This window comes from Temnothorax curvispinosus, unplaced genomic scaffold, assembly GCF_003070985.1.
Source record: "Temnothorax curvispinosus isolate PA1 unplaced genomic scaffold, ASM307098v1 QBEX01010211.1, whole genome shotgun sequence".
Lineage (NCBI taxonomy): Eukaryota > Metazoa > Arthropoda > Insecta > Hymenoptera > Formicidae > Temnothorax > Temnothorax curvispinosus.
In genome coordinates this window covers 31,001-58,706 of record NW_020219991.1, presented here as the reverse complement: position 1 = coordinate 58,706, position 27,706 = coordinate 31,001, and the positions used below count along the sequence as shown (strand labels likewise).

At 35.7% G+C, this 27,706-nt stretch overlaps 2 protein-coding genes across 7 annotated transcripts in view; both read right to left on the bottom strand.

Moving 5' to 3' along the window:
- LOC112459901 (filamin-A) overlaps window positions 1–15,780 on the bottom strand; it is a 49,232-nt gene extending 33,452 nt beyond the window's left edge. For 3 of the 5 annotated variants that reach the window (XM_025024265.1, XM_025024270.1, XM_025024267.1), the window contains exons 1-7: window positions 15,691–15,780; window positions 14,356–14,772; window positions 3,564–3,907; window positions 2,738–2,865; window positions 1,632–1,770; window positions 677–961; window positions 244–560 (exon numbers count right to left, since the gene is read on the bottom strand). In XM_025024265.1, coding sequence (XP_024880033.1) covers window positions 244–560; window positions 677–961; window positions 1,632–1,770; window positions 2,738–2,865; window positions 3,564–3,907; window positions 14,356–14,698 — 1,556 coding nt within the window. In that variant the 5' untranslated portion in view covers window positions 14,699–14,772; window positions 15,691–15,780. Of the gene's footprint in view, window positions 1–243; window positions 561–676; window positions 962–1,631; window positions 1,771–2,366; window positions 2,382–2,737; window positions 2,866–3,563; window positions 3,908–14,355; window positions 14,773–15,690 lie in introns of all 5 variants that reach the window. The other 2 variants (XM_025024264.1, XM_025024266.1) reach the window with 1 other exon arrangement.
- Window positions 15,781–15,902: 122 nt separating this feature from the next.
- LOC112459906 (succinate--CoA ligase [GDP-forming] subunit beta, mitochondrial) lies at window positions 15,903–25,986 on the bottom strand. Of its 2 annotated transcripts, XM_025024274.1 has the most exons (7): window positions 25,488–25,986; window positions 25,192–25,291; window positions 24,052–24,647; window positions 23,333–23,467; window positions 23,132–23,260; window positions 22,875–22,966; window positions 15,903–15,991 (listed from the first exon to the last, which is right to left on the bottom strand). In XM_025024274.1, exons 1-7 carry the CDS (start codon window positions 25,687–25,689, stop codon window positions 15,929–15,931), a joined length of 1,317 nt encoding a protein of 438 aa, XP_024880042.1. In that variant the 5' UTR covers window positions 25,690–25,986; the 3' UTR covers window positions 15,903–15,928. The 2 variants fall into 2 exon arrangements, with proteins under 2 accessions (XP_024880042.1, XP_024880044.1); XM_025024276.1 differs by lacking the exon at window positions 15,903–15,991 and having other exon boundaries at window positions 21,733–22,966; window positions 25,488–25,985.
- Between the last annotated feature and the right edge of the window lie 1,720 nt (window positions 25,987–27,706).

Sequence of the window (27,706 nt, the reverse complement as noted above, 5' to 3'; positions counted from 1 at the left end):
CTGACACAAGATATTTCAACACTTGCTCCATTTCATATTTTCCCTTTTTTTTTCCAAATTTAAACGGACAAAATTTTGATAATTTTATTTACAATCTCGTTTCTCATTAACGTTTAAAAAGTTATATGAAAGTGTAATAAAATATATAAAAATAATAAATGTGACATAAACCGAGAAGTAAAATGTTAAAAGTAACAAAGTATTCTTGAGTGACAATTTTTACTGAATATAGCAAGGACTTACTGCACTGGTCGATTGACGCCTCCCGGGCCGATTACGCGAATGTCCGGTACACCCTCACCGGCGTCCTTAGTGAGGACGACGAAGTCGGCGATGTCCTGGACACGGACGCCAGTAGGCAACAACCCTCGTCCGTACGCTCTGCATTTCTTTGCATCGGAAACCGGCGCGATGTTGACGCCAATGGGACTTCCGGGTATAGGTTTGCCGGCGAAGAAAACATTGACGGAATGTATGCCTGTCACTGGCGACACGTACTCACATCTCCAGACGTCTGGCGAAGTCTGACGCAGCTTTGCTGGCACCGTGGTTTTGCTACCCTGCAAGTTAAATTACATATAAAAATATTTACACGGAATAACAAGATTTATCATAATGATATTTTATTCTGTTATTTAGTAATGACGCGTAACGAACGATGCCGATCATTTTTTACCTGCGGATCCAGGATGATAACTTCCGGCACTCCACGACCGGCGTCCTTCGTAAAGATGTCGAAGAAGGTAGGTCTGTTCACGACGACTCCCTCCGGTTGCAGACCCGGCCCGCTCGCCGTGACTTTGCTCGAATCACCAGCGTGTCCCTCAACATTAACAGTATACGGACTCTTCGGGATCTCCCGGCCGGCGAAGAGCACCTTCACTTTGTGCGGACCCTCTGTCTTCGGAGTATACGAGACCGAGTATGTCAGGTTCCTGTCCTTGTTGAATCTGATATCGACCTTGAAAACACAATCGAGTCGGCATCATCAGGATATAATACGGGGAATAAGGACGGCGTTCGTTCAACTTGTTCGCGTTCATATCGCGCGAATGCTCGTACATTCAGATAATACGTAATAGTCACGCGGTACACAAATAGCTATTGCATCACACGTGTCCACGTCCTGTGGCGTAATTACTCCGATTGTGATAAGAATCTTCCGACTTCCGCGCTCGACAATAGATGCCATTAGCACATACCTATTTAGTTAATATTAAAACGGCATATGGATTTGACTTGCAGGAAATTTTTCTAATCTCTCTCTAGTAAATTAAAAGACTGCCTCTTTTCTCAGTAAAATCTTTTGCCTTTAATCTTGGTCATATAATTAAGTAAATTAAAATACTATTGAAGATAAAGTCTTATTGGAATAAACTGAAGAAATTGATTATTGTTAATAGATTTATTAGTAACTTTAACTTTTCTAATTGCTACAAATATAATTTCATAATCCTTATTTCATAAGTTTAATTACAAAAGAAATTCCCATCTCGGACGCATCAAAAGAATGTAGAAAACTATTCCAAATTTTTGGAAACAATTTGCACAGCTTGGACCAATGTTTTCAGACAAACTATCTAAAGATTTTGTATTTGGAAACTTGATCGAACATCATTCGATAGACTTACCGGTAGTTTGTTTCCTTTGGGATCATCGACGATGACGTCAACGTTACCCTTGCCGGCGGAGAAGGTTTCCACGGTGAAATTGGCGGGTGCGCCGACGATTGGGCCAGTTGGTTCTATACCGGGGCCATAAGCACGCACTCTGCGCAAGAAAATACAGTTAGAAAAGATAATTTGTAAGCTACCAGCCCAGTGGCCGCGACATTGTTACATCAATACGTTAAGTAAATCCATTTGCCAGACGGTTACAAGCGGTTGCTTTGTGCCACGATGATTGCGCGATGATTTGCCTCGATCTTTTTGAAAACAAAAATTTGCAAGCGCGCGACACGTTCTGCAGAATTGCGATCACTCACTATCCGATTAGTTCAATTTGGCCCTCCGTGAAACTTTCACGTGTGTACACGTACAAAGAGATTAATTATAATGTTATTACATTAAGCTTTGAGAAAAAAGAAAGATCTATCTATCCGCAAAAACTCGGGAAAGGTATAAAATCATTGCACCATACTAATCAAACTCTCTCGCTCGTTTCCTCTTGAGGAAATTTGCAAACGTATTCGCTAATCGCGCACTACGCAGGTTTATTTACTCTATCAAGCGTTTTACGTACATATACAACGTATAAAGAAGTGATTAGGAGCGTTGTGGGTTAAGAAATAGATCTCATTAAGGCGGCGGACATTAATTGCGCAAAAACCGTTATACGTCACAATACATGATCAATGCGCGACTTACCGCGGCGGTGGGATGCTGCGACCGAGAAATGAAATAAATTGATTAATTAATCACAATCACCACATCAGAGATCTACACGCGCAATTTGTTTCGCACATTTCTACTAACAACCGTACGCCGAAACAGAAAAAAAGATCATTTACGATCATTTCAGATCACTCTTAGATGATCGGAATCATAATAAACAGTACCGATTGTAGCATTTTTTATGAGCAATATAATATAATAAGATACGAAAAACATCATATAATAAAGTATTCAAAATAAAGGAAATTGTTTGCAATAAATAACATTGCAAAAAAGAAATACATAATACGAAACACGTTCTCGTGATAACGTTTTAAGAGATACAAAGCTGTTTTTATTCCTACCTATTTGGATTCGTTCGGGCGCGCAAAGGGGCACCTGATTTTAATTTTGCGCTCGGGTATTGCGACAGGTATGTCATCATCGACATCTCGTCGATGTTAGGGTTCACCATCTCTTCGGGTTTAATGAGCTGTAACGAAAATGACGCAATTCGTGAGACGCTTCTTACCCGTGAAATTAAAAATTATTTTTTATCTTCATTAATATTTATTGGTTATAGCGATAAATATCACCATATGCCTCAGTGATCGAATTAGTAAAGACGCCCGTCACGGATTGAAGAGAGGTCCAGGTTCGAACTCTGGCTGAGGATGGCATTTTTCGCAATAAATTCTTCACAGTGATTAAAAGAATGCTTATTAGCATAAAAATATTAAAGCGGTTATCGATTTAAATTTATTGTCCCATTAAATGATTGTACTTAAAAACCGCCAATAATCGGCGCAATTTGAGTGGAAAAAAGTATATAAAATGTTTTACACAAATATTTTAGACACAATCAACCAGAAGATTACCAAACCGAAAATGGCATATCTCTATTTATTTTGAAAAAATTAATTTATCGGTAATTATACATCTTTTTACGCCACACATGTTAACTAATTGGTTCTTTCCATAGATACCTATTGGTTCCATAGATAATCTTCAATTAAAATTATAATCCATCAAAGTAAGTCATAAATTTAATAACGTTTTGAAAAGTTAACGTACATGTAATTGGTAAAAGTAATATATGAATTCGATATACAATAAGTGTGATCAATCCAAATCTTTCCTTATTTCGAATAGAACTTAAAGTCGAATAAAATATATAATATATCGGCGAACCTGAGGAATATTGAGCCAGTCGTCAGCGAGACCCATTGCTTCGGACGCGTTCTGAATCGCATCTTTCGGGTTCCAGTCCTGCCAATCCGGGCAAAGGCCGGGCGCGACCGCGTCGACGAGCGCACCTACCGCGCGGCCGTCGTTCCAATCAGAAGTAAAGTTCGTGATCGGTAGATCCGGCACCTTCGACTGGATCCAGTGCATCAGCCTCTGCTTCGGGGTGGCGCCTTTGTCCTCGCCGTCGTCGCCTTCCCACATGGGCATAGAGATCGAGTAGTGCAGGATCAAGGTCCATATTAGACCGAGGATCAACTTCAATTTACAGTCTACGATGTCCGAAGAGTCTGCAAAATTAAGAGAAAAGGTAGATTAATATTCGGCGTATAAGCAAGCTCTTTATATTATAAACTATATATTTTATTACTGGATAGATGTCGAATTGGCTGCGATTCAAGAGTTTTTATTAGAGATGTGCGAACTATTCAAATTCGAATTTCTGTGATTCGAATCCGAACTATTCGAATTTATCTATGATTTTTTGCCTAATTGTTTCAATTACTGCGACATTAAGTAAAGTATATTTTATTAGTTTTATATTAAATATTTAAATATATTTTTTCCTTTAAGAAGAGTTGTTATTATATAATTAATATTAATTGTTTTTCCACATTAAAATATTCTTTTATTATCTACATGTTAAAATTCAATTTAATAATAATTATATTGTTAATTAAAAATTACATTTCAACGATTCAATTCAAATAAAATTTTGTCCATTCGATTCAATTCGAATTCGAAAGAGAAAATAAAATTCAATTCGATTCGATTTGACATCAAAAATCCTTTTGAACAATAATTCGCACATAAGTGTTATGTTTACAAATCTTTCTCCTTACGTTCTCGGAAATTATTATTCGCGAGAGATTAAATTTTACTATCATGAATAATGTGTGTAAGAATTCCTTTTTATTTTAATAGGTACTGTGAGATAAGTTCATATAAAGAGAACTCACTTTAAAGTTGCATGCATTATTTCAAATCTAAATACGCGGTGAATAATAATATAATTTATAAAAATGCAACTTCCTTGAAATTTATTATTCATGAGTGAGTAACTTCCTTTCTTTCGCGAAGAGATTTCATCGAGTTCTTCTTCCCGTAAAGTCTTATTATTCATCCGTAGATCGATCACCGCTCAATTATCCGACATGAGTAAGATCGAGTGGGCGTTATTATAAGAGAAATATTTCACCACGATGCATTTATGGAATCGAGATGATGCGTTCTTTCACAATGCGCGTCTCGAAGCGACGCGCTAACGAAAAGGCGCATTGCGTGTTTGCGCAATGAAATTGTGCTAATAGATATCCTCGACGCGCATGATTCATTTGTTGAGTGATCGCCAAATGTCTGAATAACTGCAGAATCTAAATTTTGTCTAGAATGGTATCAATTATATGGTTGGTAAACTTCTGGCAAAGTTGTGTTTGTCAGAATAAAAACGATTAAAATCAGATGACACGTATTATGACACGTATTATTAACGTGCGGAAACGAGGAAGCAACAAGTCGAGGTGAACAATTTGGTTTTCTTCGAACAGTCATCTTTGATACAAAGATCTTGTTTGCTAATCTTAGAAGGGAACTAATACTTTTGATCTCAGTCGAAGTGACCAACTCGTAAATAAATTGGCAGTGATGTTCAACCACGCACAATGGAAGCAAAATGCATGTCTTTCTTAATGTGAGATATAGACAATGGAAGGTTTTAGTCTGTCAATCGTATGATAAAAATCTCTAAGATTAATCAGCATAATTGTAATTTACATAAATATAGCCAGTGACATCTTTTTATTGCATAACTTTTGCGGATACGCTGATAGTTTAAGCATGCACGCCGTTCCGCGCGTAACATCAGCTGCGAGAGTCTCGGCGCGTCATTCACCTTCTTGACATACCCTTCACGAAGGTAAGAAAGAGCTCTCGCGATCGTTGTAGATCTCTTATTAAGAATAACGCTGAAGATGCACTCGGTCGCTCGAATTTAGTCGCATCCGAGCCGCCGCGGTTATTTCTGTTGTCCGCCGGCACTCGACATTGTCCCGCCGCGGCGTCGATGAAGTTCGCGCGTTGTTCGCACGACGGGGGGGGAATCGCCTCTCGTCGCCATCGGTGACGATTCATCCGGACTATTTTCAGCAATTACCGAGAGCTAACCAGTGATGTCACAAAAACGTTAGCGCCGTGACACGCGGGTCGGCCAAGCGCCAGCTAATTCACCCGTGATGACCAAGCGTCCGAGATTCTCGGACGTTCGGTCTTCTGCTCACCTCACAGTTTCCTCGTGACAAACAATAAATCGAATAGAGACCAACTTCCCTATATCTGTACCTTAGAGGTAAAGAATCGTATCTCTATTATCATGCATGAATTCAGAGAAAATAAGGTTTAAAGTTTTAAATAGGAAAATGATATACATATTTTTTTAGATATAAAATAAAAGTATAACGCCTTGATTTATTAAGTTTTTAATAAAGTAATTTAAATGACATGTTTAATATCACAACTGTCAATAACACGTGTTGTACATGGTTTAAAAATTAGACACTATAACAATTTTTGCTATGACTTTTCCTAAACATTGTATCTTAGGAATTAGTAATAATAGACATAAGACGCTTTACCATTATACATATATAATTTAAACTCAACATTTTATTGAAAAATGTATGGACTCCATTTTGACAAAAACTGGAGATACTAAAACGGTTCATTACCTTTAAAGATACAGAGATATCGGAACTAAATAGTTTTCTAAAATCTCTAGAGATAAGAACAATATTATTCCTTTTATGGATACATTATCTACTATAAGAATAATACTTGAATACTTGAATATTTATAGTATCATTTATAGTATTATATTACATAAGGCAGGGCTTTCAAAATTCGATTGTTGACATATTTTAATAATATTTAGGTCTACATCTCCAATGTATAAAAGAAAGAATACCCTATCGTGCCTTGTAATGTTGCCAAGCAACGCAATGAATAATATGCGTGAAAAAAAAAACGAGAGTGAAACGTAAGATGCTGTCCTTTTGTTTGAAGACTCGAAATGGATACCCATTGTCGAGCCTCTCCTTCGAGTCGCATTTTACTTAGCCGCAATGCAAAAGTGCATTCGTATATATACATATACTTACGGACGAGCTGTAGAGAAAGTCTCCAGTACGCAAATGACATAAAATTTTACTGTGACAAGATAAACAAAAAATCCGATAAGTTTAATGCTATATTGTTATTTTATTCGAAGGTATAATTAGTTTTATCGCAAATCTCTCTTAAATTATTTGTAACTTTAGTCAGTTGAGTCTTGATTATTGCCATATGTAAGGCGCAAAAATCTTGAAAATTTTGTAATGGAATGCCAATAGGATTGGATGGATCTGTTCCGTACATATTTTCCATGTGTTGCTTTTCCGTAAGCAATAATTCACTTGTCACCGACGCATCTTAACGAGCAATAAAGCTGGAGAAGCCAATTGCATTCCTTTTGGTATTAGGTAATGGACATGTTTGCTTTCAATGCTATAGATACTATAGAATACTATAGATCTTCATAAGGAATGATTCTTACAGTGAGATACGATCTTTCTCGTACCAATTACTTGTGGTGTAAGAAACGTAGAAAATAAGGTACGGTTTTTCGTATTATTTCATGTATTATATCAATTTTCGTTACAAAATTGTTCAAAATCTGTTGTAAAATTTCGTGACTTAACATCATATTAACAGTAATGAAATAATGAGTAACTAAACGACATGATAACATCTTGTTGTTAGCGATTATAAATGCGTCAAGAAAAAAGAAGGCGAGAACATAGATAGTAATAAAAAATTCATTCACGGGATTGTCATTTATATGTCAAGAACTTTCCGTAATACTATTTTTGAAATCGTCGACATTGCAGTAAGATCAGCATTCGATTTTAATGATTGAACAAATTTTAATAACACTCATATGTGCAAATGAACGCAACAGGTGAATCTTTATTAAGAAAACACGCAGCTGTAAGTACGGATTTCAGTGCTAATAGAATGAATAGCCAGCCAAATATTTTACTTTCTCGAGATATAAAGTGATACTGTCATACGAATATTTGCTATATAGTCACAGTCTTACACTATTAATAGCATAATGTACCTCTACATCTACCAAAAAATTATATCACGGAGAAGTCACGTCGCGACTGATTAACGGGTTATTTTCTAGTATTTTACGAGTCAATAAAAAGAAAAATAATTTAAAAATCAAGCAAGTATATATGAGCGGTCACCTTAAACTTCATGTCGTTCGCGGAACGGCAGTGAAAATTTATTTCCTCGTCGCATTAACGAGACGACTGTTCGAACGTTCGCTCGTCGTGAATAGCGAGCTTCAAAGTTGAATTCGATGTGATGTAACGTACAGTCTAGTCCCCATCATAAATATACAACATCGTCGCGGAATCCTGAAATCTCCCAACAGGAAGATTCCGAACCGAAGGTTCCGAGAACCCGCGAGGATCGCTCTTAAAAAAAAAAGAAATAAAATGATCAGAATTCGCGGGTCCAGAAACGGGTCATCTTTATTACTCTTTCATCTGGCCGACGCAGTAGCCGGAGTGATCTATTCTCGGCTCGGGAATCTTTGTTGTGTAAAACAAGACTCTGAAACGAATTCTTCGCGAGCGCCGTTTCCGGCGGTAGGTGCTTGGATTAGAGAAGAGGAACGAGCAGGGAAGAACGCGAATCGGAATAGACCGCACAAACTTTGCTATTTCCAAACTTTAAAGTGAGTATAGAACTATAAAGGAATGAACGAATAGAGAAATTGGATCGCAAATCGCGCAGAGAAGGTGCACAGGTATTTCTGTATTGGAAAATTGATCTCGCAATAATTAATTCAATTATTCCTCGCACATTTAATTATCTCGACTTGGGGCCATTAAAGGTAATTTAATAAATTAACAACTAAATGGAGAATTACGCGACGTTGACTGCTCCTTTATGTTAAAAGTACGTGAAATATTATAAATAGCTCCACATATATCTTTGAGAGCTACGAGGGCCACGTTGAGTCACTCTCGTTATTCTAACGTGCAATTAAAAGACTGTACTGATTGTGAGTATCGCAACATACACTTGTCCATGCGTGACGTTTTCAACGACACGTTTTCTACGGCGAGTTTAGACGATGACGTCACTGGCTTTCAAGAGGTTACCTCACTGAACGGAAAGGATGCCTGGTCAGATCTTCGCCAAAGCAACCTTCTTTTCACAATCGTCAAGGTGCGCGATCAACGTCTGTCAACGAAATTGCATCTCAAATGCGAATTTAATGTTCTACGATTAGATATAATTCCAGTACAGTTCAGAATAATATACATTTCGTTTATTTTAACTTGTCATATTAACAATTTGTATTCACACAATATGAATTTATATCAGTTACATTATTTGTTTGGTTCACATATGAAACAGTCACAGAGTACTTTAATAAAATATTTACGTTTAGCTCACATCTAGAATATAATATTTGCGATTTGTCGTGCAGTTGTGTTGGACGTTACAAAAGTTGTGGCGTTTACAAAGTACTAAAAATAAAGAAGGCAAGCGAAGAAAACTGACACATAACTCAGGGCTCAATATTTATCTTCTAGCGAGGAATTTTTCATAGGCACGTGAAAATGTGGCGGGCAAATACATTTCGGCAATCATCGGAAGTCCGAGTTGACACGCGCGAAGATACACTCTCGCGCGATTATACACATGGAGGATAGTCGTTTAATGTCAAGGTTGCGTTTGAGAGTGAAAGTAATCGTTGCCAATACACCGTAAATTAAGCGCGGAAATACTGTAATTGCTTAAGCAGCATCGTCGTTCATGTTTCTTCATGTTTATGATTTCCCATTGGGAAAAAAATTTCGTCAAAGAGCAACACTTTATGAATCTTTTAATAATATTGATTAATAATTATCTACAATTTAAACTCAAATTTAATACATAAAAATTCGCAATATGTTTTGCTCGTTTTAAAGAAATTTAAACTTTAATTGAAATAGTGACATTGTCTTATTAATTAATTAATAAATAATTAAATTTAAAATTTTCCTTTTCTATAATTTATTAAGTAAATTTTACATGCTCTAAATTATTCTTGTAGCACCAGATCACATTTCTCTATCACAAAATTTTTCAAAATTTCTCCCTTTCGTATAAATCCTTTGTATATAAAAATCCTCGAAATATTAATATCTATTAATTACTTCATCACATTAATGTTCCAAAGAGTTAACTTGCGATAAAACAAAATCGAAAAGATGCCGAGAATCATTTCCGTTCGACAATAGAGATGCATATTTGACTAGCGGAGAAGAGAGGGAGAGAGAGAGAGAGATGAGAATTGGTCCCATAATAAACGCGAGGAAAGAAGTCCGCGGTACCAAGGTGAGCTTGACCTTCACCCGGTCTACATGGTCTCGCCTACTTTCCTTCTTTTGCTCCTTGGTGGGCCCCGCGGGACATGTCCCGAGCCCGAGCCTGTTTCACGGTGCCTTTCGCGTAATAGCGTGAGCGTGGCTTCCGCTGATATTTGATAACCGGGCGGCTTTAATATCACGGTCCAGCGATTACATCTTAAGGATCACGAGAGTGCGATGGACGAATACCGGGCACATTAGTTTTCTGACTAGCAAGGCGAACTTTTTGCAATAGATCTCGAGTACCGTGAGCGAAAGTGAACTCTCACCATGCACGCCGAACGTCCGGGTTCCATTAATGCAAGATGAGAATTGAAGAAATGGATGGGACGGGCCATTTTTTAAAGCGTCGATCAATTCTACTTTCGCTTCTTATCGGTTGGAAGTTTTCGTCGTCTATATAGTATACGTAGATATATATTGAAGAGAACTTAAAATTTTTAAGCTTCATATTATCAAAATTAATTTTGAATCATTTTATCTTATCTTTTCATAGACAAACTTCTCTCTCTTTATGAATCAAAGTCAGTAGCATTTGTAGAAGGAAATAGATGCCATTACATGTTTAATTTAAAATTTAAATAATTCAAAACAAATGTATATAAAAATAAAATTCGTTTGGTAAATAAATATTATTCAATAAAATATGGATATATAGTTAACTATATATATTATTTACCATATTTTATTTTTGTATTTTTAACTATATATCCATATTTTATTATTGTATTTTCAAGATTTAGAACCGCATTTATGTAAAATTAACAATTTAATAAATCACGAATAATTTACGTAATTGTTTTTATACTTAATTTCTAATGATTTAAATATAATGGCTTTACATATCCATGCATTGTGAATTTATAAATGAGATTTTTGTTTTCTGTCCATAGATCAGTAACTTGAAATGAACAAATGAACGATTTTCCGGGTCTAGAAAGAGATTGTGTCTAAAAATACTTTGCTTCACGAGACACGTCTGTGCATTTATGCGTGCTACATATATTCATCGGCACGTCTTACTTACTTTCGCGATATAACAATTGCAGGTTGGGGAACATAGTGATATCATCAATAATATATTCAATTGCGTCACTGCCAGTCAAATATTTTACTCAAGGATACGATAAACTGTAATGATGCCGTCAAGTAGTCGTTAATCTTCCAATGCAAGTATGAGACACCTCAAAATACGACGTTGTCATTTCTCAAATGAGCAGTTTATTTATTTCACAAAAATTTGAAAATAAGAGATTTTTCATAACTGAAATATCAATCAACATTATTAGCTTCTCCCTAGATTCTTCTCTGCTAACAAGTGGTTACAGACATACACGTGGTCGGACTCTGATACTGTAGACTCGACAAACCATATGGATTTCATTGAAAATTGCGTCACATTAGCGAGATTTTCAACCAGATTTAAATATCTAGGTTTTTCTATCACAAATTTTTAATGTCTAATTTTAGATATTTTTAAATTTAATTTTACAAATTAGAATTTTGTTAGAGAAAATTTATTGAAATAGGATTAATTCACCTGCTTGCATTCTCAAAGCTAAAATTTGCAAAACTTTCTGACTTAAAGAATATCGATGTTGCGATGTGTGTTCTTGTATAGAAAAAATTCGATTCTACATCTCTCGGAATGAATAGATTAGAGATGCAAGAAAGCTGACGCATGCCTTAAATGTCCGTATCGACTTGTTTAATTTGAAAATTACGTCATATTAACGAGACTTTCAACCAGATTTAAATAGACAAACGGGATCTACGGACCGATGACATAATGATTAGTTTGTTCACCCGCGAGAAGTCGTGAACAGCATCATCCCATCGCTATCCTCTGGTTTCCCGGGGTAGCCCGGGCAAGCGTCATCGATCCACAACCCTCTCGCCATGCTCTACAATCGCTTTTATATTTCGTCGCTCGATGCATCCGCGCTCTAAAACGGTTGATCCTAAATGCAGATGCAGAGACGCGCAAAATTCTGCATATTATTACATCTGGCTGCGCATTTTTTATTTGATAATAAAGAAATATTTTGCCACGAGATCTCGCTATACGTCGACAGAGTTTAGCGAAATCTCGTGACAAAATTTTCGTTCTCTATATGTCGTGGTATTAAAAGAAATTCAAATCTATTTCTAAAGTTGCAAAATTATATTATATATATATCGAGGAGCGTGAGTAATTGTGTTAAACTTCTTCTCAACTTCGCGATCGCATGTTGATCAAATCTCAATGCGCGCCGCAAAAAGTCGCAAGTATTCTTTTTACGGATTATCAAATAGATCTACATGAATCTCCACGTAAGCGAAACACGCGATTAGTTACTCGACGCCTGTCCTCAAATTTTGCCGATTAATCACTCTTCATGGCTTTCGACTACATTTTTTATCGTGCGGACAAGCACATACTTGAAATTGCTATTATAGATTTCGCTTAGCAGTTGTTGCGTTAATTTCAATTCACTTAAATAAAATAAAATTATATTCTGTATTTATAATAATGTAATTACAGTAAGCCGCGTAACCAAACGCCGTAAACAAACGATCCTATCGCGATTTAAAAAGTTAAATTATTTTGTGAGAATGTACTGTGTGGGGATACCGAAGTGTTCTTTGAGATTTCTCTCCGCACCCGCGAGTAATTTGTTTTCTCCCAGAATCAACATTTCAATTTTAAACGGAGCTTCTATCCTTCACGCACATGTACCCATACACTTTTCTACTACTAAATTTACTCATTTTCTACAAATAATGGATAATTATATTTGCTTTTACATTTCCTTGTCATCTAATCTTCATAGTTCATGATTATTTATAACATCATTTTTTAGTTTTTATTTTATTATGTAATTTAAATAATATTAATTTAAATAATAATAAAGTAAATGAGGAACACGCTCGTATGTATCAAAATACTCTAAAGTGATTAAGAGCGAGAAAAAATAAATGTAACAAAATCAAATTAATATATTAACTTAAATACAATAAATAAAATAAAATGTTTTAATTATACCGAATCTTTATCAGCCAAATAGAATAATTAAATTAAATTTAAAATTTAAAATTGAACAAAAAACAATAAATAAAAAAGATTAAAATAAATCAGGAATAAGAAATAAATCAATTTCAATACATTATAATAAAAAGTAATAATAGAGAAAAATAAAGTAAATTACATAAACCGCAATACCCATTAAGAATTTTTGCTCGTTTATTGGCCTTCACTTTACAAGTATTCAAATAATATTTCTCATTCAGTGAAAAACGTGACATATTATTGAATTAAAGCAAATAAATGACATAAATTAACATTGATGACCAATTATTAATAAATCATTTTACATTTCTTACGAACAAATAATACTCAACCTTGCTTTATGTTATAGTACGAAAAAAACGCGAATGAGAAAGTATCTTCCTGCAATGTTTATATCTGTAACGTATTGCTTGTTTGTGTAAATAAACATAAAATAAAATCGTAACGTTTAAATTCAAATTTTATTCCAAGTATATAACTCCACGTATTAATTCGATCGATTTTTATTAGAGTTATTTCCACACAATTCCTTCAAATTCTTGAAAAAAAACCCTATAAATTCCTGACGTGCAAAAATCTACGGATCGATAAATCCAATCTACGCAGAATCCGTGAAACGACGCAGACTCTGTTCATGTCACTCGCGGTAATTGTAACTACCACGTGGTGGTGTAACGTAACGTATCGAGAGGCTTGTAATCTAAAACCTAAGGATCATAATTTTAAATAATCTAAAAATCGGCCGTAAACCGAAAGTTACTCGTTAGACTCAATTTTCGCCGAATATTACATAAATAAATATATTATTATCTAAAAAAAAAACATCCGCTTCCATAAATTTTTCCGAATATTTCCGTCGACAATCATTATTTCAGAGAATGATTACTTTATTTGAATATGGAAAGTAACGTGGCAATTGCTGTTACTCAAAATTACCGCCTTTAATAAAAGTTTTTTAATAAAAATTAACAAACTACTTACGGGATTGCAATTGTCCCAATTTAATCATTTATACATATTCTTTAGAATAATTATGGAGCTATAACGTTGTGTATTCTTAAATTAATTATTTTTTTCACTAATAAGTCATAACGCATCGGTGTTTCATCGCACTCTCTACTCACGATCAATCAATTGGATTCTTCCTAGTACTATACGAAGACAGGACGAATCTATTCTGCGACGCGTGTGTAGGATCCGGCACATGGGATTTACTCACCGATATTGACAATCCTGATGCCCTCGTCCTCCAAGAACTTAAGTGCGACCGACACGTTCTCCAGTTTCTGGGAGCGGAAGGTGGGCCGTTGGTTGTGTTTCGGTAGCCGTTTCTGCGAGAGGACCTCGATGAGGCTCACCAGCCGGAGACCGTCGGACAGGTCGCATTCCAGGTCGCCGATGTGCTTGTTCGCCGCCTTCAGCCGCTCGTTCGCCCATCTTGTGAAGGTGTTCTGTTGTATTCGCTTCCACTGCGCGTCTTCGGCCAGCTCGCGCTCGAACATCTCGTCCTCCTCCTCCTCGGCGGAGTTCTCGCACTTAACTGACTTATCATTCTCATTCATTTTATCGGCTGGCCCGCTGCTACGCTCTCACGTACGAGGGTGGTAGGGGGGGGTGCGCGCCCCTGTGTTGGTGTCTGAGGAAACACAGTGATGGTAGTTGCGAGCGCTATCGATGACGAGGACGAGGCACGGTTGTGTTGGTGACTCGAGAAGTAGCGATGGGCACAAACTGGCGTGGACTTGAAATTTTAAAGAGAGCTGCTCACGTGTGTTAGCTCAGAATTGACTTATTTGTTGACATACCCAGCTGACCTTCGGATTCACGCGCGGGTTTAATTTAGATCTTTAAATTTAATTGGATTCCACGGTGAATATATGTAAGGTTTGGTATTTAAGAGAACGTCCCTTTTCTTTCGTGGCTACCTTTAACTTTAATATAATTAGAGATACAAGTACGCGAAATATCTCTGTTTTTGAAAGCTAGCGCGAATAATCTCTTTCTTTTCACTTTGTTCTCGGAACTATATCTGCTATCGGGCCTTCGAAGACCGATCTTTCTCCTTGCCGAATATTACGTAGCCCAGTCGCATGTCAATATGCCTAGGAGCTATTATTACAAGGAGACGTGCGATCAGCTGTCGCGTGAAAACAATAGATACCGAGTCCTTCTCGAAAGCGCGATAATCACAAATCACAGTCGAAAGTGAAATATAAACATGAAATATAATCTAGACAACGATAGAAGTTCATTTAATTATTACATAATATTGCTAATTAATATTATTTCGTACAAGTTTAATTCATCAATTAAATTATAAAGCGATGTCAATTTGTCTCGGGTAAATAATCGCAAGAAGGCAGTTCGAGCATAATTACATTTATACGCCTTTATCGTTATCCATTGCTCTTTTCACTCTGTTTACTCATTTTTCCACCCACGTGTCTATTTGCCAATTAGCAATAGACGTTGCTCGTAAGAGCGTCGTGTCCATCACTAGCACGAGCACGCACATCTGCGCAACAATGGGAGAAGAGGACGTCGGTGAACTTACCTGCACGGCCGTACGTATGTGTGCCGGCGAATCGAACGCACCTTCTTCAGTATGGGTGCGTGCGTGTATGTATGTGTGTGTGGGATGCTGACGCGAGATCAGCTGGAGCGAGACTCCGTTTCCACGCGATCCGCTGACGAGTCCGCCGAATCTGCTTTCACCAGCGGAGATCGCGGCTTCGGATTACTCAGGATGCGTGTTGGTGCGGGAGGTTTTCCTTGACAGCGATGTGTCGTCGTCACCTTGAAGCGCCTTTTCGAGACAGTCGCTCGTCCTGATTCGCAGCGAAGCGACGATTCACCTGCACCGCGAAATGTCATGATTAAAAGATTGCCGGCGATCGAGTTGATCGAATAAGATCGCTTATGTCTTGCGGCATAAAATAAAGTCGATATCGATAATTAATTTTTGTATGCTCCAATAGTAATTTGTGAACGATCGCAGTGCGAATAGTATTTAAAAACTCGGAACTTTTCACGAAAGAAAAATAAGAATTATCCGATCTGAAGACAACTGTTTAAAGAATAAAGGATTTTAATATACAGATACAAGTTTAAGTTGATGGAAAATCGATGTGCCCATCACTTTTCATCAAAGTGTCAGTTTCCGTATTTTGGACGCGATTGATCGAATCGGTGCTTATGAAAGTGCACGGAATCGATCAGCTTCGCTCGAGTGAAGATTCGCGCACGTGCTCGACTAAGCTGTCCAGCCTCAACACGACTTACGCGTTTGGCCTATCCATAAATAAAGTACCTAATTATAAATAGCGAAGCATCCCGAGGAAATGGCCCGTGTGTCTTTTTTGTTTACGCACGCTCTTCCACAATTTATTATTAGTTTATTTAAACATATTTCTTACTCAGATTTGCATCTCGATGGAGATAAGGAGAAACTATCTCAATTTATTAAGGCAGTCTCATTTGAGAAATAAATCTTTATATAGTTATATCACCGTCTTCGAGCGGCCCATCGAATTTTCCGCGCATAATAGAAAATTAATCGGACGCACGTTAAATTACGAATCGCAGCGCAACGGCGAGATGCCAAGTTATTTTTGGTGCGCGCACGTATACGTGACTTTTTTCCAAGGTCTGATATTACATCCGAAAGATGAACTTCATAAGCGCGAACATTGTGTTGTTTACGAACACTGAATAGATAACATGATCGAAGTTGCCGTTTTACAGAGAGACAGTTTAGTTTACATTGCGTCAAAATACATGTGCGTATAACTTAATGATAATAATTCAATATAATATAAGATATAGTTCGCGATTTTACATCTCGGCGTCGGAATGATAAGAAATGCTTAATATCCTGAACCGAGATTTTTGCAATTTATGAATCATGTTCTTATATCTGTTTTATCGGTTTTATCTGGTTCTCCGATGCTTCTTGCATTGAAAATATTACCATAAAATAAATATAATATATTTATAATAAAATATATAATAAAATTTATAATAAAATATTATATTGTCAATGGAATTCATGTCAATACGCCATGTAATATGTTTATATGGCACATAATTGTTATCTATAATTATCTATAAAAGTTATTACCAGACGATGATGCTAAAATACGATTTGTTATCGCGGCACTCCAGAGTCAAGAAGAAGATTCGAGATACCACTTCACTCAAACGTAAACCGATCAAGCTGTCATCGAAAAAAAATTTAGAGATTTCATCTATTCCCCCACCATCAAAATACGATTCGCATTGTCTTGAATCTAATTATACAAATAATATGCGAATAAATAAAAAGAATCATCATGGATCCTACATATGTTTCTCTAATAAAAATAAAATTAATCTATATTGTCAAATCATTCATTGAAACTAAAGATATTTTAATAATAATTAAAATGATTATTGCGTTAACACAATATTGTTATTCATGCTAAATCGTTTCTTTTATTTATATTTACAAACTTTTCAAATTTACTTTGCACAGTCAGCGAAATATCAGTTACTAAAACTAAAATATAGAACAAGCTTATAAATTCGTGAAAAGAATTTAAAAAATTTATAGAATGGAGGCACTGTTTCGATGAATTCTTGATACTCCGGTAATTGGACAACAATCACACACAAACCTGTTTGTTCAGACAACAGCTAGAATTCTTTACTTCGTACGATCGACTGATTCTCTATCAGCGGTCCACAAAAAACTATTGGCGAGGAGTCGCGCAAATTAAATTGCAAAATGCGACAAACGAATTGCGAGCAAGTTGCGCAGACAGATCGCGAATGAATCGCAAAGGAGTCGTAAGAAAATTACGCGCGTAAATATCTTCGACAATTTGATTTTACTACAAAAACAACAGAAGATCATTAAAATTTCAACTCTCATCGCGAAAGTAAAGGAAACACTTTTCTGCACGACCTAGGACGATTATTTGGTATATCTGGGACAATCGAGAAGAAATCAACGCAAAAGACATAATATATTAAACATTTCAAAATAGTTTTCTTTATGTACGAAGCACTACCTGACCCATGAAAACTAAAGCATTCTATATGTATATTTATTTATATAACGATTGGTCTACAAGCATTTCTAGATTTGCGTACAACCTTATGAACTCGACATCTTCTCCTTAAAGCGAAGCTAATATCAGTCTATCAGAGGCATTTGCCCCCTTAATTCTACCCTAGTAGCACTATTCAATTTGGCGATACATTGGTTAAATATATATCAAGTATATATATTTATATCATTATATGACCTGGTATATTGGGCCAATATTACCCAATATAAAACCAATATCAGTTATAAATTAAATGCCAAAATAAATTAAATTGCCAACATTGTACACTGTAATGACATCAATATTGGGTAAAAACTGAAATATTGGTTTTGTATTATTGCATTATTTGTCAATACTACTAATTATATGATCATCAGTGACTACATCTTATACTATAAATTGAACATAATTATTGAAACTCTTATGTTAAAAATGTAAGTACTTTTGTGTCTTTAAAAACGGCAGGAAAGAATAATGTGGCCTCTCGCGGCAAATCGTAAACTAGAAACTCATATTTTCTTATTTTACGTTCAAAATATAGAAAAAAATTTTTATAGACCTTTTAGCTTCTAAATTTGTAATTCTTACATACTTCTTTATATCTTAAAATAAAAGTGAAATAAAAATTATGGACAACTTTATTATTTTAAAACTATGCATAATATTATAATTATAAAAATATATTAACATTTTAATGTATATAATGTGTACACACAATAATAATGTAAAACGTACATACTTTTTATTAAAAAATTAAAAGTGTTTTGATGTAAAAATGTCTGTGATATAATAATACTAATATTTAAAATATAAAATAAATTTAACATTTGTAACATTAAAAAATGTATATAAATGGTGTATTTCAAAGGAAAAATAAATAAATTTATTGAAAAAATTTGTTTTGCAATTTTGGTAAAGAAGTGATGCAAAAAAATGTTATATCAATTTACTATATAATTGCAACTAAGTCATAATAATAACCTGTTATTTTTTCAGATTATATACATTTAAATATGGTCTTTATAGATTTTTAAGTCCCATATATTATTTATTTTTCTAGAAATCTTGTATGCTTAGTTGTTTAGAATTTAATAACAATCGGCCCAATATTATTTTTTATCATAGAGATATTAGCAACAGAAAAGAAATAAAAAATAAGTTTTATTAATATTACTTGAAAAAATATATGCATAGCCCAATATTTTAAAATTCGATATGGACCAGAAAACACAAGACATATCTATTTTGCAAATACCAACTAATGTTGGGAACCAGTTTGTAACCGATATTATCCTATTAGAGTATACTCGATACGCGTGCACTATGGTTGATTTAAATCAATTGTTTGGCCAACGAATCTTGAAGGAAAACACTTCGAGCACTAGGCATGCAGCGAGGTGTCGCTGCCATTAACAATGAGGTCAAGTTACACCGATAAACTTGATAAATTGATTTATGTGATCGCCCGCCTCTCTTCAGATAAAACTCGTAATACTATATAACGATAATACCACATACTCATCAAGCATAATATCGTAATGACAAATTGTGTGATAGAATCAAATTCTATTTAATAAAAGTTTACCGCGCGTTTTAATTAGATATAAATAAGTTTTAAGAAAACGAAAAGATATAAACGAAATCCTTAATACAATGCAACATTCTACCAAAAGACCAAAACGATGATAGGTTTGTTTCGTTATCTTAAAACGAGAACAACCGTCGATCGTCTTCAGACTTTGTCGTGAAAGCAAAAATAAAGTTGAATCAACATTGTGTTTCCCCCTAGATAGTACAATGTCCAAAATCGGGACATAAGACGTCATAAAGACGTCATTTAAGTCGTCTTTAAGACGTCTTATGTCCAAATTTTAGGCACTGTGTTATCTGGGCCCGTTTCATTTGCTCTCGCAGTCCGGTATCGTGCTCGGTTCAAAAGTTAATCACGATCGCGAGCAACGGAATCGGATCGAACGCCGGCGCGGATCTTACATGCAGTCACACGGGGCGGCGATCTCTTCAGATCGGATTGACGCGGCGCTATCTCGATCGGCACGGCGCGGTTCGCAGGCGATTACTGACGTTTACGCCGTCTGCGAGCCGAGAGTCGAACACACGTCGAAAGAAGTTACTCAGGATCCGTAAAGTCGTCCAAGAATAGTAACGCGCTCCCTCGCCGCCCCCTTGGCCGAGGGGCAGGGGGTCGATCTATATATATATATGTATATATACGCACACGCACAAATCGGGAGGGATCGTTCCCCGGTCCCGCCACCGCCAACGCCCACTCTCCCTTTCGGGGAGAGACGCAGAGACGTGTGTGCGAAGAGGATCGGGTTTAAATTTGTATACAAGGGAAACAAAACGAAACGAGTCGGTCACCCGCTGGCCGTTGGCCTGACACTGAAGAGAAAACTAAGACGGTCATTGTTACGCGCTATGCCATTATGCGCGATATTAAGTTCTTTCGTCACCTAGACGATCCCCTCCTTCTATATGCGGTTTTAGCAATCGCCTCCGAGTTCCTTCCTGGAGAAAATAACTCAGATAACACAATGTCGAAAATAGGGGCATAAGACGTCATTAAGATTTTTCAGACATTTTTTGAAAAAATGAGTAGATCCCAAAAAACAAGTATCTGAGATTTTGAGATGAATAGGTGAAAACTGATGCTGTCGGAAAATATTTATCATGTTTATCATGTTTAAAGAGCGAGGAACAAAACGATTATTCTAAGTGTAAAGCTTTATTTTTAAATTAAATTCTTCTCCTCTCTCCCCGAACATTTTTACGTTTTACGTTACGCGCATCGAGATCTGTATGCCTAGTTATAAAAAGTGCGACACACTAACGCACGCCATTCGAAAGATAGAAAAAGTCATAGTCTGTTACAATCGGGGCCTTATGCTAAAAATCACTGCCCATGTATGGGCCGTTCTCTTCAGGCGAGCGCCGCCCGTTCAAAGCGAGTTATCGCCTCGGCCCAGCGAAAGAGTTTCTACTTATAAAGACGCGGATACCATACATGGGCGAAAAGTCGATTGCGCGTTCACGCGCGGCTATTGCTCCTCCTCTCGCGACAGCACGCGCGATTGGCGAACACAGGATTCAGTCTTCGAATACGAAGGTTACTCGCTTCGCCAGAATTCAGAGATTTAATTGACTCTCAGGTACTTCTCGATGCCGGCGATTAACATAGATGATTAAGCGACATAAAGCCTTATTTATGAACTTTGTCATCCTTGATCTAACAATAATAACTATAAAAAAATGCCATGTGAATTGAAAAAACATTACAAATATTCAAACGTAGAAAAATATGTGACTAAAATAACAAAACTGCGGGAGATAACGATATACTTTAAAGAAGATCGAGTTTTGCATAGATTTCAGTTAAATCTTATAGTTAAAATAAAAATTGTCACAAATGTGCAGGAGATTTAAAGCATAAATAATTAAACTAAAAAAAAAAAAATATATATATATATATATATATATAAAAGGAATCAGAATTTTTATTAAAGAGATGTAGAAATATATTTATTTTCTCTTTCAGTATAAACCAATTTAAGTCCTGATAAAAATAAATATATTTACAACATAGTTACAAAACTAAAAAAAGGATATAAAATGTATGTATCGGATGTATACGTATATATACATGCATGAGCAATTCAATAACGCCGCCAAATCCAACTACGCGGCTCATAGACGTATATAATAGACTGAGCATTCCCATTGAAGAGCTTCCGGCAAGATCTGAAGGACAGAAGATATGCTTGCGGAGATGCTTTCCTTTTCTAATCGACACAATTAGAAAAGGAGAGCGTTTCCGCAAGCATATCTTGTGTCCTTCAGATCTTGCCGGAAGCTCTCCAATGGCAATGCTCTATTATATAAGTCTATGACGCGGATTAATGCGACCATTTGTCCATTATTTAATAGCGGATCACAAAAACAAATCATATAATCGCATAATAAATTAACCACGTAAATTATAATCAAGTAACAATAATCAAATGGAAATCCTACATCGTCTATCGTTTGATTTAGCTACGAAATAAATGTTAAGAGACAACTTGAGACTAAGTCAGAACCTAAACCTGCATTCAATATCATTCTAGTATTCATATAACTAGGTTTATAAATGTTAAATGTCTTTATCAGTGATTTTAAACTACACAAACACAACCCAACACGATAATATACACATTCCGATCTCGTTTTATAACAGGATTAAAATAAATTTTAAAATTATTTAATGATCTTACTTCCTTATAGATTCCTTATAGCAAAAAGAGCTACTTATAATCTTGGAGATATTAATCCAATTTTAACAGAAGTGTAATCGGAATGTATATGCCTATGGATGATGATTGAATTGAAAATAAAGGTCAACAACAACATATAACACGCAACATTTTAGATGCGTATTTGAACATATGCGAATCCGTAAATCGTATAGTATATGAATTAATCGAAATAACAGTATTCGCACAGAACATTCTAAAAAAAAGTCGTTCGTAACATTTGCTCCAAGTTGTTCGCGTAAAATTATTGTTTCTTTACATTAAAACCACAGGTATCCAGTCTTAGATAAATATAAGTCGATAGTATACTGATATTATTATGCTTTTACTGAGATTACCGCTTTTTTCGCCGCTTCGTCCAAATTATTCGCTGTAAGAATGGGCAATCCAGATTCGGACAAAACTTTCTTGGCTTCTGTCACATTAGTACCTAAGAAATAAATCATTAAAAAATACTTGCAATTTATTTATAAATTGTATTACAAGAACAGAAATAAAAATAAACAGATTATAAATTTAGAGAACTTATAAATGATAAAAATAATAAAAGAGATTTAAGATAATAAAAAAAAAAGAAAGAAGATTGGGGTCTTACCTTCTAGCCTTACAACAAGCGGTATTTTAAGTCCTAAATTTCGCGATGCTGCGATAATTCCTTTCGCTATCGTTGCACAATTCACGATACCTCCAAAAACGTTAACGAGAATGACTTTGACTTTTGGATCTGACGAAAAAAAAGAAATTTCCTTACATTTCATGTTTGTATCTAACAAAAGTCGTCCTGTGCATTACATACCTTCACTGAGGATTCTAAACGCCTGGAAAACTTGGTCTTCTTTCACACTACCGCCGACATCCAAGAAATTAGCTGGTGATCCTCCATTTAACTTAATAATATCCATTGTAGCCATGGCTAGGCCAGCTCCATTTACTATATATGCAAATATAAAAGTATATTCTTATATATTTACAGGTTAACTGATTATATCATTCGTATGTTGTTCCTCACAGTTGTATACATTGACTGCGTGGCGATATTCACTACCAGTACTGAAAATCTATGTATACGTAACGTATAGATTTTCAGTATTGACAGTATAAATATTAGAACGCAGTTATTATAACACACTACCATGTAATAACATTATTTCGTAATTCTCTATTTATTTAGTTGTTTAACTGTTTGAGTGCCGAAAGTAATTGCAAAAATTGTGCAAAAAATGCTAAACAATGTGTTTGCGTTTCTTCTATTCCGTGTCAAAAAGTAAGCATGATAAGTAAAACTTACTATATGTAATTTTTTTATCCATTTTTAATAAGTTGAAAGAAATTACTTCAATTATAAAATCTAATCAGTATATAAAATCTTATTTTGTGAGAATTACAGTAGAAGCTGAGTGCATTATCAAACCTGCAACAGCACATTTTAACAATGCAATCATATCGCATGGCACTCAAAATGGTCAACAGTCAATTTGTTTATTGCAAAAATATTAGCAACAAGATATACTTTACCTAGACATCCTATATTACCATCCATACCAATATAATTTAAGTTAAATCGCGACGCATCCACTTCTCTGGGATCTTTCTCGCTGACGTCTTCCAAGGCAAATAGGTCTCGCTGCCTAAATTGGGCATTGTCGTCGAATGCGATTTTTGCATCTACCGCTACCACTTGCTTGTCCGTCGTCTCCACCAATGGATTTATTTCAACTTGCAGGGCGTCAATATCCACGAATAACTTCCATAAGTTTTTCAATTCATACATGGCTTTATTAAGCATATCCGCATCGGAGAATCCCAGAAAGACGCACACATCTTTCGCTATCTCGTCATTGATCCCGTCATAAATGTCCAATGGAACGGTTTTGATCTGCTCGGGATGCTTCTCTGCGACCGCTTCGATATCCATTCCACCCGCTGGAGACGCTATCAACACTGGACCGTTGTGCTGACGATCCATAAGAATACAGACGTAAGTCTCGCGCGTGATATCCACCGATTCGGCTATCATAATTTTCTGCACCAGTATGCCATCCTTTGAGGTCTGTTTAGTGATGAGTCGATGACCTAACATATTCTTCACGTAATTCGCAACGGCATTTCGGCTATTAAAAGAGAAAAATAGGGAATCGAAATTATATAATACTGTTTACGTTTATTGGGTAAATGTCTCGTTTAACGGCCACATCTTACTCTCTCTGATTAGCTTTTAACAAAAATACACTTAAATAATATGTTTTTATGTAACAACAAAGGTTTGAAAAGCAAAACTTGTGACTCTAAAAGCAGAAATTAAGCACTAAACTGATCTAACACAAATCTAATCCTATAACTAATTTTAATTTTAAACCTTCGTCTGTTTTTTTACACTCTTGGAGTGTATACGTAGGTCTATCACGTTTGACGCTATTTTTCCCTACCTTAAAGTATTCTAAAAAATGTGAAAAAATTCACAAAACATCTGTCTACATTGTAATTGACGATTTTATAGTCATTTTGATAAACATTGTTTATTTAATATTTTCTGGCAAGCTTGCAAGTTTTACAGTTTTACAGTTTTACAGTTATAAGCAGATATCATTTTGGCTCAGATGCCGTAGACCTACATATTTACAGACAGAGGGTTAATTAAATTACATCGATCCTTACTCTTTGGTAAGATGTACACCTCCCTTGAATCCATTATCAAACCATCCTTTGCCACGGCCACCAGCTAAGACTTGAGCCTTAATAACAAATTCATCGGCCTCTGCAAGAAACACAAAGCTGCAGAATATATAATTATATCGGGTCCCACGTGAGTTACCGTCAACATATTGGCCAGACATGGGCATAATTGCTACGCTACATGTTGACTGCAAAAGCATGATAGAATGTAATAATAATATTGCCATCAGCATCGCGAGCTCTCTCACACGCAAATGTACATACTCCGGGACACTCACGTAGCTTGTCCAAGGCGGAATTCGTTTTGGTTAGGTCGTCGACGATAGCGAAGTTCTGCACCGACACACCGGAGTCACGCAGAAGTTCCTTGCTCTGGTACTCCAGCAGGTTCAGATACCTCGCGGACGACACCCGGACGATCTCCGTGCTCCTCCCGAGCAACCGCGCTGCGCGTATGGAGCGGTCGAGCACTCGCAGCATGGTTAACCTCTCCGAAGATTCGATGCACCGAACGAGAGAAAGGAAGGCTGCCGGTCAATTGACGTCAGCGATCTTAGACAATTTATCTCTCTTTGCATTCGCGGTTGCGTCACAATCGATATCGTTATCTCGGCATTACTAATGTCTCGAATGAGCCGGTTATCAAACCTGTCGGCTGAACCGCTGAACCGATCACTCTAGCCAGTCTAGACTTCCAGGGTACACACGGAGACAGGAATGGGTGCGTTCAGCCGATACTCCGCTAGCCTAGCAATCGTGAGCAGTCGCTCGTTTCCTCTCTTTTGACCCAATGGATTAAAAGGAGAGGAAACGAGCGACTGCTCACGATTGCTAGGCTAGCAGAGCAGAGTATCGGCTGAACGCACCCAATGCCTTCTCACTTGAAATTGCACGCGTATCGGGGCATATTCAGAGCGCGTGCTCCGTCTCTAGATATTTGTTCATCATGACTGTAAGGGTATCGAGAAACGTATCGGTTAAGGTGTTATACGTTTTTTGTGCGTTGATCTACGTTACATTACTATACGAGAGTCTTGTGCGGAAGCTCTTAATTACTCGGCAAAGTTCTCCTAACTTATATTTTAAGAATATTTTATAATAATATATTTCAAATAAATAAATAATTCATTAATAATATATATAATTTTAGGGTGTATTAATTAATAATATAATATCAGGGAAAGTTACGTTTGAAAAGTAACTTGTTACCGTAATTCGTTACTCATTGAAAAAGTAACTTATCGTTACCGTATACAACTCGTTATTCTTAAAAAAAGTAACTCGTTACCGTTACTCGTTACTCATTGAAAGAAGTAACTCATCGTTACCGTAACAATTGTTACCGTTATTCGTCACTTATTCAAAAAAATAACTTATCGTTACCGTAACTCGTTATTCTCATTGCAAGAACACCGAAAGAACGGTTTTGCTGAAAATTCAAAAAATTTAGCTAGATACAGATCTAAAAATAATTTGATTATATTTTGTTGCACCATCAAAATAATTATGTAGAACGTTCAAACTGATTTCTAAAATGTCAAAATTTTTTACAAAATTATTATTATACTCTAGCGACCTGCTATAATTATTTTGATCTTGCAACAAAATTATTTTCTGTATCTAGCTTTAGATACTTCAACAAAACCGTACTTTCCGAGAGTAACTCGTTACCGTTGCTCGTTATTCACTGAAAAAAGTAACTCATCGTTACTGTATATAACTCGTTATTCTTATTGAAAGAAGTAACTTGTTACAGTTACTCGTTACTCATTGAAAGAAGTAACTCATCGTTACCGTAACTCGTTACCGTTATTTGTTACTCATTGAAAAAGTAACTTATCGTTACCGTAACTCGTTATTCTCGTTGCAAGAACACCGAAAGAACGGTTTTGCTGAAAATTCAAAAAATTTAGCTAGATACAGATCTGAAAGTAATTTGATTATATTTTGTTGCACCATCAAAATAATTATGTAGAACGTTCAAACTGATTTCTAAAATGTCAAAATTTTTTACAAAATTATTGTTATACTCTAGCGACCTGCTATAATTATTTTGATCTTGCAACAAAATTATTTTCTGTATCTAGCTAAATTTTTAGATACTTCAACAAAACCGTTCTTTCCGGGAGTAACGTTACCGTTGCTCGTTATTCACTGAAAAAAGTAACTCATCGTTACTGTATATAACTCGTTATTCTTATTGAAAGAAGCAACTTGTTACCGTTACTCATTACTCATTGAAAGAAATAACTTATCGTTACCGTTACATTAAACAGATAGAAACAGAATAATTGGATTACATGAAAAAAGGCTCATAAAAGAATCAAAGAATTTTCTAAGATATTTCAAATTTTGTTAATGATATTTTTTAAATATAAAATATGAAATATTTTGTAACGTATTGACTTTTTGATTGATTTTACCTCGATAATTTTATACATAGAATAATGAAAGGAATCGATTGTTGTAAAAAGAAAACAGAAAAAATTATTTTAAA